The sequence below is a fragment of the Copidosoma floridanum genome, unplaced genomic scaffold, assembly GCF_036245765.1.
Source record: "Copidosoma floridanum isolate Cflo_tuat_1 unplaced genomic scaffold, Cflo_Japanese_pri ptg000013l, whole genome shotgun sequence".
Classification (NCBI taxonomy): domain Eukaryota; kingdom Metazoa; phylum Arthropoda; class Insecta; order Hymenoptera; family Encyrtidae; genus Copidosoma; species Copidosoma floridanum.
Genome location: NW_028321890.1, coordinates 29,222,910 through 29,240,267, shown reverse-complemented (window position 1 = coordinate 29,240,267; position 17,358 = coordinate 29,222,910). Strand labels below are relative to the sequence as shown.

At 40.4% G+C, this 17,358-nt stretch overlaps 1 protein-coding gene across 1 annotated transcript in view; it reads right to left on the bottom strand.

Annotated features, from left to right (window-relative positions):
• The window catches only part of LOC106640715 (pikachurin), a 131,848-nt gene extending 119,479 nt beyond the window's left edge, over nucleotides 1-12,369 (bottom strand). The window contains exon 1 of the mRNA XM_023390881.2: nucleotides 11,593-12,369. Coding sequence (XP_023246649.2) covers nucleotides 11,593-11,764 — 172 coding nt within the window. The 5' untranslated portion in view covers nucleotides 11,765-12,369. The remainder of the gene's footprint in view (nucleotides 1-11,592) is intronic.
• Nucleotides 12,370-17,358: the final 4,989 nt, after the last annotated feature.

The following is a 17,358-nucleotide window of genomic DNA, read 5'->3' as shown; positions in this document are numbered from 1 at the left end:
TGACTATGTCAGAAACATTTATAATATCGTTTTGTTGGTCTTTTTTAAAAGCAATGTAATAAAAAAATCTCATTAAGTCTCATCTCCAAATCCATGTGTTTTTATGTGCTTCTGTACATGAAAAAAATAATTTCAGACCTGGTCTGTTTCTAAACTGCTGTCTGTGACCTGAAAAATGTGGAGGCATTTGTCCTGGGCCTAAAGGCCCCATAGGTCCTCCTTTGACAACATAACAGTCTGTAACAGAAATATTTCAAACTGTAGGAATAATGTTACATGAGTGTACATTAATAGTTGATCTACATAAAAGAGGAATTATAATCCAGCTGCATAAATAACAAAAATTTAAGAGAAACTACGCAATATAAGTTGCACATTTACTATAGTTACCAGAGCGCGCGGTGGCTCAGTCGGCTAGGTCGTGGATTGGGACGCGGGAGATCGTGGTTCGATTCCCGGCCAGTGCGACTTATCGGGCAAGTACCTCTGTGTATTTTCACAAGTGCTTTTTCACCACGCAATGCTCCTCGAGGAGGGTTTAGGCGACCTCCTCGCAGCAAAATTGCCTAATTTCCCCCTACCCCCCTCCTAGTAATGTGAGGCCTCCTATCCCTCTTTCCCTTCCTTCTCCTAAGTGCTAAGTGCCCATAGTAGTGCTCTTATTAAAGGAGCCGGACGTAGAGCACTATGATATAAAAAAAAAAAAAAAAAAAAACTATAGTTACCATGTTAAAACATGCATTTATAAAAGTCCCGTAATGTAAAAAGCCCATTCAGTGGTATTTTTCTTTTTTTAAGATTAAATGGCTCCAGAAAAGCATAAATAGAAAAAAAATTTAAGAGACTATTGATTATCATAATTCTATTGCATTGTATAAATAATCATTAAAATATACTTTCACTCGATATTGCAGTGCCTACTAGTAAAATTCAATTGATATTTCAACTGAATAGGCCATGCTAATTTTAATCTAGGATTTAGTTAGGACTTTTAACATGATCTAGTACTTACATTTCTTTGATGATTTTATCAAAAACTACTTGTTAAGTGCATAAAAAATTATTTTGGATAAAGTAATAGAATCTAAATTTTAAAAAAAGGATATTGATGATTTATTAAAAGATTGAATCACCTACGATGACAATAGACATTCAGTCCATCACATAATGACAAATTATAGTATCAAAACGTCATGAATTGATTTATACTAAATGGTATTTGGAACAAATTATCAAGGTACTAATTCTCAAAAATTACTTGATGATCTTGTAATATGGTCAATTCTTTTACATACCGAACACTTTTTGATCAACCGATCTCCGATTTGTCACAACCTTTTTTTTTATGGTTTCTATATCTTCCTACAGCAATAAGAAGCGAAACAATTCTCATTGCAACAACAAAAAACTTAAGTGAAAATTTTCAAGTAGAAACATTACACACTACAATAATGTGTAAAAATTATCAATTTTTATGAAATGTCTTATCGTATAAAAATTTTTATCTAGAATGACCTAATGAATACCGTTGTTTTTTTTTGACTGTTCAAGGCAAGAGAATAAGGCGTGAAGTGTGTCTAGAGCATGATGGGACGAGCTGCATTAAATAAATTAAAATATTTTTAATTGTAGTAATAATTATTCTACTCTTTCAAGACCTTTTTTTTATCACATAAATATTAAGTTTACAAACAAATTGCTATTTGCATTGAAAGAATTTAAAAAAGGAAACTTTCAACATTTTTTGCAATTTTTACAAAAATTTTGAGGTTATAGCGAGAACCGGTTTAGACAAAAGTTGTAGATTTTTTTAATGTCTACAACTTTTACGTTAAAATTTTTTTGGATACGGACGAAAGATTTCACTTTATCAGCAAAAAATTGTTTTTCTGACGTGACGCGCTGTAAAAATTAATTTTTTTCTTATATCAATAAAAGTTTCTCTTTTTTTTTTTTTGACGGTTTTTGTTAGTAAATTTGATGCAGAATGAGATAAAAATACGTTAAAAAGTTAGAAAACTGATTAACATTGTTAAAAACCGATGATAAAGTTTAAATTTTTGATAACAATTTGAATGTGTTCATATTTTTAATTAAAAATATTTTAGTCCCTAAATTTAATCCTTTAGCTACAAAAGTTTAATGGATAAAAATTTTATAGCTCTCATGGATTCGGAGTTAGCAACTGTTGAAAATGAGCCGAAAAGTCTAAAACCACTTGATTTAAAAACATTGAATAACTTATAGTAACGAAATTATGCGAAAAAAGCTAGGACACTTGTCTCGTTTTTTTTTATATAAAAACCAGAAAAACAGTTTGAGACAAATTAGAAATGAGTCGGTAAAAAAGTGTTCGGTTCGTATATGAATTGCCCATGTTATAAAATACGTTCTGTAATACTTACCAATAACTTGGTATAACGACAGTAAAGAAATCCAAAAGCTTAAGATTTTCATCTTGCTAATGTTGTCTCGGAGTCTTTGCTGTTGCTGCTACTCTGTTGGTGTGATTTGTACTGAAAACTCAATCCACGTTCACCTTATATATACACTTGCAGTGAACAAAAGGTGGCTTTTACGAATTTGTAGTTATCTTTCAAATTAACGAGCGTCTAGCTAATTGAACGAAATCATTGGTTGAAGTTTACCAATCAAAATGAAGATAAAAAACCAACTGCACTCCGAGTACTTAGCAGCTAGTGAGCTCTGATTAGGCCAACCCCACATTTCTCATTAACCTACTTTTCACGCTTGTATTTTTTCCTTTGTCAGAAATTTTTTTTAAATGTTGTAAGAAAGGTGGGTTGACTGTGAAAAAAAATGTACAGTTTTAGGATGGTTAGATAGTGCAATGTTTACTTTTAAATAGTTAAAGTGGCTTAAAAAAAATGGCGGAAAGCTTAATATCGTCTCTATGAGGAATGTATGTGCTGGGAAGTTGAATGTCAGGGTACAAATAACAAAGTTGGTATATTACTAGATGAATTAGAATGATTGAGATCAATACGTTGTAATCACGTTAAGATTAAAATTGTACTTACTTTTGTCTAAGAAAATGTAACTTTTCTTTAACTAGTTATGTTGATTGCGCTTCGTGACTATATTTTTATACTCACGTTCATATTATTCAACAAGTATACCACCTAGAAACTAAAAAACTAAACTTTAAATACTTACCATGGGTGGAACAAAAATCAAATATTTTTGTTAGTCAACTCCTTCACAGGGGATATTAACTTTTTAATCCCTTCTTAGCCAGCTCTCTGACCGTTCTTTCGGCGTCAAGAAACAAAAATAAACAAAAGGATAAAAGCAACTGAGCTACATCCGTTACTCAGGGAGTCATCTGTAACTAGAAGTACAGGACAGGAGGGCATGTAAGTGGAAAGATAAGGGAAGGAAAGGGAAAGACGCATGCGCTGAACAATAAAATTCAAAATGAACAAAGCTCCCGGGGCCTGGAAGAGTACCACGCCATACTGCCATACTTGAGACAAAGCGAACACAACCAAAAGACTCTCTCTCTCTCTTTTTTTTCTGTTATATTTTTCAAGACGAAAGGGATAGTAAGTAGTTGAAGAAGTCGTCCGTAGGGGTAAGCGGAAAGGGCCGAGTAGCACCTTGTCGCTTCTGCTTTTGTAAACATACGGTAGGTTGGGTGCTAGCTATGGTATAAATATATAAAATGCGAAGCGATGCTCGTATAGCAGTCTGTTGGCTACTTTGGCAGAAAAACAATTTTCGGAAAACACAATGAGCGTTATTTTAACGATTTCTTTGTCAGAAAATTCATTATCTCTCTTGTCTTTTACTTGATAATCTAAAATTGTTAAAGTGCCATATATTTTTTGACCCAAATACTTTATCATATCACAACTAATCGAGAAACAACTTAATACGAAAAGCATTTTATCGTTTTTCATGATAAAGAAATCGTTCGAAAAACGCTGCGGAAAAATTTCAGCTTTTTTTCAATACTTCAAATTTCATCAGACATTGTATTTTGAAATCTAATATCTTTTAAAATAATCTCTCTTATTACACACTTATAAAACATGTCTTTGACATTTTTACCATGAATGGCCCAAGGGATTTTTTGTGCTTGCCCTGATTGGATGTGCACGAGGGTCCATCCAGTTGTACAATAAATACAATGGACATCAAATTACTTGTAGGTTACCATAAGTTACTATTCTTATTGATCATGTATTGACAATCCGGATGGATAGATCAAAGCTTCACTGATTACACCATTCCAATTTTATGTCAAAACCGTATTAGTCCGGGAGCCAGGGTACTTTTCGTAGCCGATGGAGGTCTATGGTTGCACCAAAGTTTTTTTTATGTATTTTGATGCGCTGAATCCGATTTTCGAAGGTGCTTGGCTGTAAAGTTGGCCGATTAATTGTTATAAACATTTTTTATAAACAAATAAGAAATTTTCATTTTTTTGACATAAAAAAATTTTTTTTAGATTTTTTGGCCAATTTTAAGACAAAAAGTATTCTTGTCATTTTTTCGTAAAACCCTTCGTTTACGAGTAAAAAATTCACGAAGTTTCGAAAAACAGGGTTTTTCACGAAATTCGACCATACGTTGCACATTCATTAATGCATATTTTTTAATCCAACACGGCTTAAAACTTTCGTATAATATAGTACTACAATAATATGGAATGAGCAATGTATGATTTGAATTGGATTTTTATCTAGCAATGCCTCATCGTTAGGTCTATTGCGCGCTTACGCGGTAAGTATGTACTGGAGACCACGCATGAGAGTTCATTATGTTTATTTATAAAGAGCTGCATTTAAACTTTCTTCCGATATTCTACTGTAAAAAGGAAAAAGGGTAAGTAGTAAAACAAGTTTATGCAATGCAAATGATAAACTGAGACTAAGAATTCAGTTAATTTAAGTTAATATGTCACCTAAATGCTTCATGTTGTAAAATGTACAAATTGTAGATAACGCAGATATTTGGGTTATTGGGAATTATTTATGCATTTATTAGATTCTTGTTGCTAAAAACATGATAGATAAATAAAAAAAATTTGTTTTCAAAAATAAAAATAAAATTTTGTTTAAACAAATTGTTTAACAAAATGCTACCTAACAATTTTTATGATGTGTGATTCTTTAGACATTTAAATAAGGAGTGAAAATATCGGAAGAAAGTTTAAATGCAGCTCTTTAGAAATAAACATAATGAACTCTCATGCGTGGTCTCCAGTACATACTTACCGCGTAAGCGCGCAATAGACCTAACGATGAGGCATTGCTAGATAAAAATCCAATTCAAATCATACATTGCTCATTCCATATTATTGTAGTACTATATTATACGAAAGTTTTAAGCCGTGTTGGATTAAAAAATATGCATTAATGAATGTGCAACGTATGGTCGAATTTCGTGAAAAACCCTGTTTTTCGAAACTTCGTAAATTTTTTACTCGTAAACGAAGGGTTTTACGAAAAAATGACAAGAATACTTTTTGTCTTAAAATTGGCCAAAAAATCTAAAAAAAATTTTTTTATGTCAAAAAAATGAAAATTTCTTATTTGTTTATAAAAAATGTTTATAACAATTAATCGGCCAACTTTACAGCCAAGCACCTTCGAAAATCGGATTCAGCGCATCAAAATACATAAAAAAAACTTTGGTGCAACCATAGACCTCCATCGGCTACGAAAAGTACCCTGGCTCCCGGACTATATCTATTAATATTTTGATTCAAAAACTCTATCAACTCTCTATTGCAGCGTGCGGTGGCTCAGTCGGCTAGGTCGTGGATTGGCACGCGGGAGACCGTGGTTCGATTCCCGTCCAGTGCGACTTTTTCAGGCAAGTGCCTCTGTGATTTTTCACGTGTGCTTTTTCACCACGCAATGCTCCTCGAGGAGGGTTTAGGCGACTTTCTCGCAGCAAAAATAGCCTAATTTCCCCTACGCCCCCCTCCCAGTTAATGGGAGGCCTCCCATCCCTCTTCCCTTCCTTCTCCCATGTGCTAAGTGCCCATTGTAGTGCCCTAATTAAAAAGAACCAGACGTAGAGCACACTACTAATACAAAAAAAAAAAAAAACTATATTGTTTTGCAAAAACATTTTTTATTTCAACGCTGCAGTGTCATCCTCTAGGAATACAGACTCAACGTAGGCCTTTGCGAAGATTAAGATGACTTACAAAGCTCTGACTAAGACCAGCACAGCTCAAAACCTTTGATAAGATATAAAACAAACTGAAATTGATAATAATGCTACTAAATGAGCTCTCAATACTCTAAATGATAAAAAATATGAATTGTTAAAATAAACATCCTATTATCTGAAACAGTCTGCACATTACATTCCAAACAATAAAAAATAGCTTTGTTAGCCTACTCTTCAGTAGTTTCAAAAAATTAGGGTATTTTTCACTAACATTATTTTTAGTTATAAAACGAACAATCAGTAATTAAGTGCAGTTGCATCAAAGATATGCATATCAACAGAAGCCATGTACTTTTTGTCACCAAAATCTTGCACTTTCTGCTGGATTAAAAAGTTAATGTCTTCCAGCCAGACTGTACATGCTTTCTTTGGTCTAGATTTAGCTAATAAAAATTAACAATTTAAATAAGGTTTTAACTCCAAAAGTACTTGTGAAACGTTTGTTGGCATAAAAGTAAATTAGGATTTAATAATATCTCGAATACAACTAAAAATGATTGCCAAAATGTTGGTTTACAGAATCACAAAATAACGTTGTATACAGTATCAATTTTGACTGTCATACCGTATTCAAACGTATCAATATTCCGATAGAATAGTCAGGATTAAATTTCTCAATTAATACTGACTTATCATGTAATTTAAATTGCTCATTCAAAAATACTTACCAATAAGTTGGTACAACGACAGTAGAAATATCAAAAAGCTCAAGATTTTCATTTTTCTCTCGTTGACTCGAAGTATTGGCTGTTACAGCTACTCTGATGGTGTGACTTGAACTGAAAAGCCAATCCACGTCCATCTTATGTATACACTTGAAGTGAAAAAAAGGTGGCTCTAACGAACGCGTATCTTATTCTAAATTAAAAAAAACTTCACAAATATTTATATACATATGTGTCACATACATGATTTACGCTTATATATATGGAGCGCGCGGTGGCTCAGTCGGATAGGTCTTGGATTGGCACGCGGGAGATCGTGGTTCGATTCCCGGCCAGTGCGACTTTACGGGGCAAGTACCTCTGGGATTTTTCACATGTTCTTTTTCACCACGCAATGCTCCTCGAGGAGGGTTTAGGCGACTTCCTCACAGCATAAATTGCCTAATTTCCCCCTACCTCCCCTCCCAGTCATGGGAGGCCTCCCATCCCTCTTCCCTTCCTTCTCCAAAGTGCTAAGTGCCCATAGTAGTGCCGTTATTAAAGGAGCCGGACGTTAGAGCACTATAATATAAAAAAAAAAAAAAAAAAAACTTATATATATGGCTGCAAGAGTCACACCTGTTAGAGTACTGTATTGAATGACATCATCTTTAAAAATTGAGTTTGCTATAACTGACAACTAATTTATTGATTAGATTTTCAAAGTCTTTGAGCTCAGTACCCTTTAAAATTCTTACTGCTATTTAAAACATGATATTTCTGAAGTATTGACATTACTTTTGTTAATTAATGAATGCATTGATATAGTCATACTAACATCTAAAATTTTATATTATTTTTAAAAACTGTAAATGTATCGACACTTACAACAAAAAAAGTGCCAATTGGATCAAGCTGAATGAGAAGTGAATATTCGATTTCAAATAAAAAAAGTCAATCAAAAGTCATATCTACAAAAAAAAATTGAAGTAATTTGAACGGCAGTAGACATATTTAAAAAAATATGCATTCAGACTGATACATTCATATCGCATTCTGATTTCATGTGCGAAAATAGCTTTTAGTTTTTATATTGCTATAAATTATGATTGTCTTGTACCTCGTTAATTTTTGACCTTCAAGTTTTCTTATTTGCAGATAGTGTGAGAACTGTCCGAATTTAGCACGTAGTGCAAAATAACATTTTGTGTACTGTGTGTGGCTAAAGGTATGAAAAAAAGGGGTACTCTAGCATCGGCTTTCGTTATTCTAGCATCAAGACGAGGGCACACGGTCGGGATAGATGCCCATGAAAGAGAAGACTTAGATCCACGGTAGCACATTTTTTACCCTCTTCCCTTGCTAAAATTTTATGAACAATCGGGTCTTCTTGCTTGCGACCACCTTAAGCTATCGAGTTCCCTTATAGCGGTAAAAAAAAATGTACGAAAATTCGCCCAAAAAGTGAAAAAATAGTATTTGTTATATCTGGTGGCTCATGTCGCCAGGGCAAGCACCAGATCCAAAAGACTCCTTGTGTTTGTCCTCACTGGGAAGACCAAGTACGCGACTGATATAAAATAACATAAATTTTTTTAGATAAAATTTAATAGTTTCTGATAAAATTTAAAGAAAGGACTCGGCTGTTTGACCTTGGCCGAGACGAAAACTAAAAATATTTTTTGACATAAACCTGGAACATGTTATTTATTAAAAGTATTTTTATTTTCAAAAAATACAAGGATATCTAGTAAACAAGCAAAAGATTTATATTTTCTCCATGAATCTATAGTATCTTTTGCTGGTTATCCTTATTTTACCTCATACTCTGGCACACAGTGCCAAAAATCTTTTCACTTCAGCTTTCACTTGAAGCGAAAATCATATCCTAGCGACACATTTTTATTTTCACGCTAGTCGAGAGTTTCGAGCTCCTCTGATGTTGTCGAAACCCAAACCCCAAATGGATGACTATCGTGCCTTTCCAATGTACCTACGCGTACACCTGGACTCACACGTACGTACACTTGTCAAGAGCCTCTTGGCCTAACGACTCCTGGCTCGCCAAGAAAACGAGCGTGCCGCTGCATATATAATACCACTAGTACTATTGCACCACTGTTACGGTACAAGATAGTTGGGCAGAAATTTTGAGCAATCGAGCTTTCGTGCAAACTATTTTAATACAAGTATTTTTTTTTTTTTTTTTTTTTTTGCAACAATATATATCTAACGAATGCAATGTGAATGCGGGTGTCATTGCGGGGTACAGGTAAATGGCGCTCTTTGTCCCTTTTTGATTGGACTGGGAATGTTATTCGTATAATGCTTAGACCCTTTTGCACTTTTGCTATAGTTTTGACAAGTGCTTCGGGGAGAAGGTGAGTCTGTTACACTACTTTTTCTTTGAAGCTACAGCATCGCCAATACATGACTGATCAATGGTCCGTACGTAGATGGTCCATCATGCGTGTATGCTTAGGTAGCAAACTGTACAATACTCGCAGGCTATACCTGCGTCGTGTAGTACATTGATGTTGCTTCCTTCGGGAGCTCTGAGCGTTTTACCGTACATCGATGCAACTCGGTTTCAATGTACGTGAACAAAGGCTTATTTTTTCTTAAAAGATACGCACGCGAGACTTTAGTTCGATACTTTGGTTGGGTCTGATCCCTTTATTTCTGCTGTCATTTCGAAGCAAAGAAAAATTTGGATAGCGTCTTTCTATTTTTTTATTTTTTTTACTTTTTTTTTTAACCAACTACGTGATTATAAAAACTCTTTGAGGTGAACGGTTTTGAAAAACCAGGTTTTTTAAATAGTTTTTACTATGTATGAGCAATCGCTACGAATTCGGATAAAATACCATTTTAGTTAATTACCAGAGTAAATTTATATCGTTATTCACGTAAAACGTCAAAATGACTCAAATTATTTTTCTATAATAAAGGATGTCAACACAGCAGCACCAAAAATATAAATTATCATCGTGCAGATATTTGCAGGTGGTGAAACAATGAAAAAAAAAAAATGAAATTAAAAAAAAAGGTACCAAGTTGAACGCCACCACGTGAGTCTCGTCAGCGAGAAATCCACCAATTCACGAATACGAAAAGTTTCAGACACGAGTATTCGTAACATAGGGTGATTAAAGTCATAAAGAGCTGCCAGGATAGCTCCATTAGACCAACTTGGTCGGTAATATAAAGCACGGAGTAATTTCACGCGCACCCATAAAATTTAATATCTTGATGAGCACGATATATACACCCACACGTCCCAATTCACGCGCACAGGTACGGGCATATCCGTACGTATTAAAAGTTTTTAATGAATCCATCCCTTTTTCTTTTTCCATTTCCACGGACTCTCACACAAGAGGAATAAATTATCCGCGAAATGGCTTCACGGCTGAATTTATGCTTCAATTACCATTGTCTTCGGCCACGGGAAATAAACACGCAGTCGGCAAAGCCGTAATAACAATAATCCGGCAGGTTGGCCTCCTCCGAATCAACGAAGAGTGGTCAAATGAAAAACAAATCATCTCACCCTTTGGCCCCGCAAGATATATCAATTCTTATATGAGTGATACTCGAAATCTTCATCGTGTAACCTTAGGACGATTACAAATACATTTTGTTAGCCCTCGAGCACTCCCCTCGCACGTGTATTCGAGTGGTCCGAGAATTTCATTACGGCCAGAGAATCCCGTGCCGTCGATTGATCAACAGCGCTTATCTATACAGAAAGCCCCAAAGAATCCAGCCACGCCGTAGCAACGCCGAGGTATATACGTAAGTCACGGGCGCATGCCCAGCCGAGAACTTGGAGCTTCCCTCGGAATATCTTGCGATCTTCCCTCCATATAACAACGAGAGGTGGCGAGACGTGAATTGATAGAGAAAAGGGGGGGGGTATTTGGGCGCAAAACCAAATGCAATTTCCTCCGACAACGTCCTTTCGCCGCCGTCTGACCTAACGCGGACCTCCTCCACTGCATACCTCGTACGCGGGTTCCCCTCTCGGTTTTCAAGTTCATACGTGCCAGCGATAAAGAGCACATTGTTTACCCACAGGGAAAGGGGAAACTTGCCCCTTCGCGCGTTGAGCTTGCAATTAAATACTCGCGTCTATCTCTCTCGCGTTACGGTAAGTCGCGAGGGGACTGGCTGCCCTTACGCACCCCATACAACTAACGTATGCTGGCCTTTTGTGAGTGAATCGTGGGGCTGGAGCTCGAGCCCGTATGTACATGTTTGGTATACAAGGGGAGGAAATTGAAACGCCGCTTTAAGAGCTTTTTTTTTTTTTTTTTTTTTTTTGCTCGTGAGGGAAGAAACGGGGCTTGGGTTTGCCTCTATGGACCAATTGGCATTCAGGAGGTTTGTCAGTGGTGAAGGGACAAACGTAGGTGGTAGATCCCGACAAGCAATGACGAAAGCTCGGAGTGATCTTGCTGAGAAAGTCGGAGCTTTTACGAATTGAGGGGTGTAAAGAGCGTTGATTCCGCGAGCTGTCACTCGGGAAAGTTGAACCTATAGCCACTGAGTGGCAATTTCAAGTTGGTCCCCCCTCCCTCTATGACTAAAATCAAGGCAAACTCGGAAGGTCCGACACCGCGCGCAAATCCCCTCTGTGACGGGCATCATCCCTCCGGTAATTGGGCCATCGGTATTCAGCTCACTCGAACCATCCACCATCGGGGTCCAGAACACACGGGGGCGCACAACTTACCTTGAAAGGCAGCCTCGAAGCTAGTCTTTTCCTCGGCTGAGGTGAGCTGCGACTGCTCCCCATCGAAATCGCTCCGAGCGAGGTTCGGCAGCGACAGTAGTAGAAGACAGCAGTAGTAGAGCAGCAGCCCGCGGTGGAGATGAGACTGTCCGACGGCCGGTGCCGTCATCATCCTGCTTTACTGCTGCTCCTGCTGCTATTGCACCGTCGGCGCATACAAACTGTCGCACTCGTGGCTACAACCGGCCTTTCACTATATGATTTCACACTGTACGTGTACGCACTGCGCAAGATAATGATGGCACCGGTACACACGGTAACACTTTTTCTTTTGATTCGGCGTCTCTGTGTTTGCCTCCGCGCTCACTGCACTCGCGACACCGTCGTCATAGTTCCCGGATCGAGTCGAGTGGAGGGACACAAAGAAGGGAAAGACGGGTCTCACTGTTTTCACCCTCGTCCCTCTGGACACTCGAGACTACTCTCTCGGCAGTGCGTATTTATACGTGTGCCTGCACTCGGCCGATCTTGTTTTTCATACACACGTGCACGTCGATAGGCCTCTGTGCTTCCACTCCACGTACGTATACATGCACCCACAGCTACAACCTCGCATGGGTGTACGGTTGTTTGTTTGGCTCGGTGGATTCTGGAGGTCGAGTGCCTCGGCTGTTGTTGTTGCTGCTGGACTCCCCTCGGTGCATATATACGTGCACTGTCTGTGGACTACTCGCAAGCAGAAACCTGCGGACGTGCACGTCGCGTCAATATATATATATGTATTTGTACGCCTACTCTCGACCGAGAGAAACGAGGGCCGGTGCTCGTGGCCTGAGGGGGGAATATTAGCCGCGGGAAAACGTTGCGTGTGCTTTGTGCTTCTCTTGGGTCAAGGGATATATCCTGGCTGTATTGATTAACAATTTGGGAATGTGTCTATGTATGTATATGGAAGATTATTCTACTCGAACGAAATGTTCTCGATTGTACAACGTGGGTTATTCGGAAAACCAACAATTAGGGCGTAATGTATTCGTACCCCGTGGAAGTAGGGGGTGGAAAATGAGGATTCGTTGGTCGAGCGGAAAATCAAGTGCATACATCCGAGGGAAAAAAAAAAAGAGGAGCTCCCTCGTAAGGTGTATAATGAACTCGCGCAACATAGCGGAGCAAAAGTTTTAAGGGCGCGTGGGCGAATCTTCGCGTTTGGTAGTCGCGGCACATCTCGTAAGGGATGACGAAAGTTTTTGAGGGAGGGGGAGGAAACAGAAGGAGCGGAGGTTCGCGACGATTCTTGGACTTGTCGTGTGTGGCCGGTCATGAGGGGAAACCCAATTTATCTGGAAAAAGTTACAAACTGCTTTGATGTTCTACGCGCACATTGTTGCTGGTTCGCAAACGTAATGTTCACTAGTCAAGTTTGTTCTTTTTTTAAAACTTTTATTATGGAAAGTCGGCTCGTTTCTTCGGAGAAGAAGCCATTTTTATCCGACACCCGAGAGGCTGGAAAGCTTTTCCATCCATGGGATATTTATTATCTTTTGTACAAATCGGCGAAAATATGCTACGACGGAATGTGAGGATCAACTCCCAGCTATGCTTTCAGTTGCTCGTATACGTTATTAAGTAATGCAACACGTTTTCGCCAAGACCATAAGAGTGATATAAATATCAACGAGAAACTCCAACAGCCCGCAATAGAGACGAAAGAAAAAAAAAAAGGATCTCAAAGCTCGGCTGCTCTTTTTACCAAAAAAAACATAACGAGCGTCGTAAACATACCACAAAAACTGCAGCGCACTCCATCCCGCCAGCTCATTACCATCCCACACGCGTGTCCGAGAAAAAAATCCTAGCCCACTCGTGGTCTTTTGGCTACGAAAGAAAAAAAACTTCTGTCGCACAGCAAACACCAGTGAACGCAAAAGACCTCATCTCTCGTCCGAGCCACGTATGATTTACACATTGAAAAAAAAAAAAAAAAAAAAAACTGACCCTTTCGCACTATCATTTCGAGGCTCAGCATCCCCCTATATAGATTCCATACTTGAGGCACAAAACCGAGAGCTCTCGCAACACCAAACACGGACGTGGCCACGAGTTTGCTCACTGCTCTCACCCCCCCTCCCTCCCCTCGTTTTTTCTCCCATCGCTTGTTGGTACGCGTTCGCGCGCAGCCTTTTCGAGCCGGTCAAGCTGTTCATTACGGCGGATGAAAATGTTTTGGCGTACATCGTCCGTCTGGCCCGTCCATCCAAATTGCAAGATTGCGCACGTTGTGTTATTCCTCGATTGGAGTTGAAATGAAATAATTTGCTCTTCGATCCTTTTCTCGTGATTATACGACTTTTCCAGTGTAAACAGTCCACGAGGATACCAACCACCACCAGCCCAACGAAACAATATACGCCTGCCCTTAAATGACAATTTCTCGTATTACGTGTGAACGCGACGTCGCGGCCATCAATAATAAACGACTATCGAGTTCCCCCCCCCCCCCCGAGGGAAGAAGTAACCGGTACCATCCATTCCCAAGAGCCTCGCGTGCGTGTTGAGCACACATATACAGAAAAAAAGAAAGAAAAAAAAATCTGCCTTTGGAATCGCCAGCTTGGAAGAAAGTGAAGGAGAAAACGAGCGGCCTATCGAGTGTCGTTGTCGTGTGTACGAAACGCAGGGTGACACTCGATATCCCGCCGCCACGTTGATGTAAGAGCACGGCAGACATCCTTTGGCGAAGCGATACCCCTCCTCCCCCCTCCGGGAGAGAAAGGGGGGAGTAACGGGATACCCAACAGCGAGGTGTCTTTTTGAGTAACTCGATGTGCCTTGTGCAGGCTGCTTCGCACGCGAGAACTCCCGTGTATGTCCGATGGAATTTCACGTTTTTCGCTGTTGTGAAATTAGTTTAGGGAGGGGAAAAAAGCGTATACGTTGACTCTCGAGTATTTAAAACAATGGAGCTTGGGAGTGTTCAAAGTTAATGGGAAAATTAAGAGCAAGCGAGGATGCTATACGGGAGAAGGACGGTGGTACGTTCGATACGGAGGAGCAGCGAAACTTTGAGAGATGGAAGCGGAGGGAAGAAAGTTTTAATAAAGTTCGGGATCAAACGACTGGCGGGTCTTTCGTTCGGTGTGATAATATTGTACACTCGTACTTTGGTCCGAAGGCTATTATTACGGCACTCGAGTACACGGTAAGAGCTTTTTCGTGCGCGTGCCTGTGTCGTAGAAGTTTATTTTTTCCTAATTTTACTCCACGACACGTTTTTCGGGGGATGTGCGATAAAGTTCGTTAAAATTGGAAAAACAGAGGTAGTATTTCGCGTTCCACTAAATTGATTGAAACCTTGGCAATCGAGCGGTTGACAGCTATGTGAAAACAAAATGAAATTTGACGGTGCTTTTGTTCCGCAGTGGCTGTTATCGGAAACGCGCCGCATTGTTTCGTTTGTTTAAAAACGGCAGGTTGTTACGGCACCGTTTAGCCCTACGAGTAGAAGTATATTGTTCTTTTGTCTCCAAGCAAACAAATAAAAAACATCCCACGCGTAAATTACTCCGCTACCACAACAGCCCTGGGATGCAATTTGATAATTGACGGCTGAGAGCCGAAAAAATAGGGAAAGAAATAAAATAAACCCACGCACTCCCTCGGATCCCCTTTTGGATCCCTTGGCGATCTCGTTAGTAGTGCGTACACAGGAGCTCCTCGAGCGAGTAGATGGTCAGTACGGCGACGTGCGCCGAGCGACACGCTGGTCTACGCTCACTCTCTTTCTCGCCGGAGAAACTGGCCACCGACCGACCCCCGGAGAAAATGGCCACAGGCTTTCTTTATCCCGCAACTCCTCTACCCCCCTCCCCCTTCCTCATGTCCTTGGTCGGAGTCCTCGACGCCTTGTCCGTCCCTTGTTTTACCAGAACTCTTTTGGGTAAACAAACTAGCAGAGCTACGCTGACTTGCGGCCCAAGAGTTGAAAAAGCACACGCAAACGCACTTGGCACGTATACATGCATATATAATTACGGGGGAGCTTTGCAGGAAGCTCGCGTGGAAAACGGTTGACCGCCTAACGAGCACCACGGCTCCTTTTTTCACTCGGTCGTCCTGCACTTGCAGGAAACCCCGACACGTACACACACACGGGCACACAGCATGAAGCCAAACGCACAAGATCACTAGCTGTTGTTGTTATACGTGTACACACCTCTCCCTCCTCCAGTTACGTGTGTGTGTGTGATATGCACACGATGCACACACAAGGACGGACCGACACTCGCGTAAAGAGAGGAAAACGAAAAAAAGAAGTTGGCGAGCGGTAACGCGTGAGCGCCGGCCGGTGTCTTCGGTCGAACTGAGGGGGGTCGGACGACGGTGGCGCCCCGCGGGCTCACTACCCTTCCCGGTGCCTTTTCCTCGCCAACCACCACCACTCGCTGGCGAGTCGAACCGAGCTGCACCGGAGCCCCGCGAGCTACCCTCTATCTCTCTCCCCCTCCTTCGGCTCGCCACGGGGGCTGCGGAGGAGAAGCTATACTCTCTCTGCCTCTCCTCCCATTTCTATTACTCCTGAGTTGTGCTTTCCCTACGTCTCCCCCCCGCTTCGTCTTCTTCCATCTTCTTCGCCGTGCCAGTGCAAGAAATAACTTTCCGCACCCCTCGTACCACCACCACTACAATATATGCGTATATGGTACCGTGCCCTGGTGCTGGTGTGCGTAAACCCAAACACTCGAGCGGTATAACGCACGTGCGCTCGTCACCGAGTTGCGCAATGGTCACACATATATATACACAGAGCTGTGCCTTCGAAAGCTCGTATTCTCGCGGTAATTCGGATCCTCCGAACGCATCGCTCGAGTGTGTAAGACCGTCCTTCCTTCGAGGGCTCCGATAGCGAGCCCGCGTGCACATCTTCTTGCCTTTCAATTTCCAAAGTTCGCGCACTCGCAAATGGGTTTTCGCGCGGCTGCGCGTACATTATTAATATCATTGTCATTATTATTACTCTCCGCCCGACGGCTCGAGACCAACACCTGCAGCCAAATAGAATGTGTATTTCATACATACGCGTACACCTTGTACTCAGCGCAGATTGTACAACTGCGGAAATGGGGGATGTACTATTCTTCCATCAGGTTCCCCCTTCCGCGTAACCTTCCATGGTGGCCGCCGCGCTCTTTTTTTTTTTTTTTTTTTTTTTTTTTTGTATCTCCCATCGAGCATTTGATACCCGCACCCCTGTTGCTCTTTGTGCCCTGCATCCCGTTTTGGATCAAAAACGTGCCAGAGGAATCGCCTCGCTCGCGTTCTCTGGACCCTTGTGTTTCCTTTTTTCATCGTCAACTCGGGGCGCTTTTTAATTCGAGGACGGCAAGGATACCTTGGACCTTTCGAAATTTCTGAATACCACTTCAGGGATGGAAAAAAGGGTGGGGGGGGGGGAGATCTCAGAGTGCCTGATTTTTCGGTGCTGAGCTGCTTTGTGCTGGTCAAGGAGCAGCGAAGCAAAACCCTGTCTCTTCTGCGGTGTATTGCTTTTTTTTCCATTTCTCCTCCCGAGACGCTATGCGACTCTTTGATTTGCTTTGACGTGCTCTTGTGGATGCGAATTTGATTTTTGCTTTCTTTTCCAAGGCTTTGTACCGATGACGAAAAAAAAAAAAAAGTTTTGTTTCTTTTTTGTATTCCTTGCATTTTATTCGGATCCAGAGTATGTCTTTGACAAAATTGACTACTTTGATATTGACAAAAGTGCTT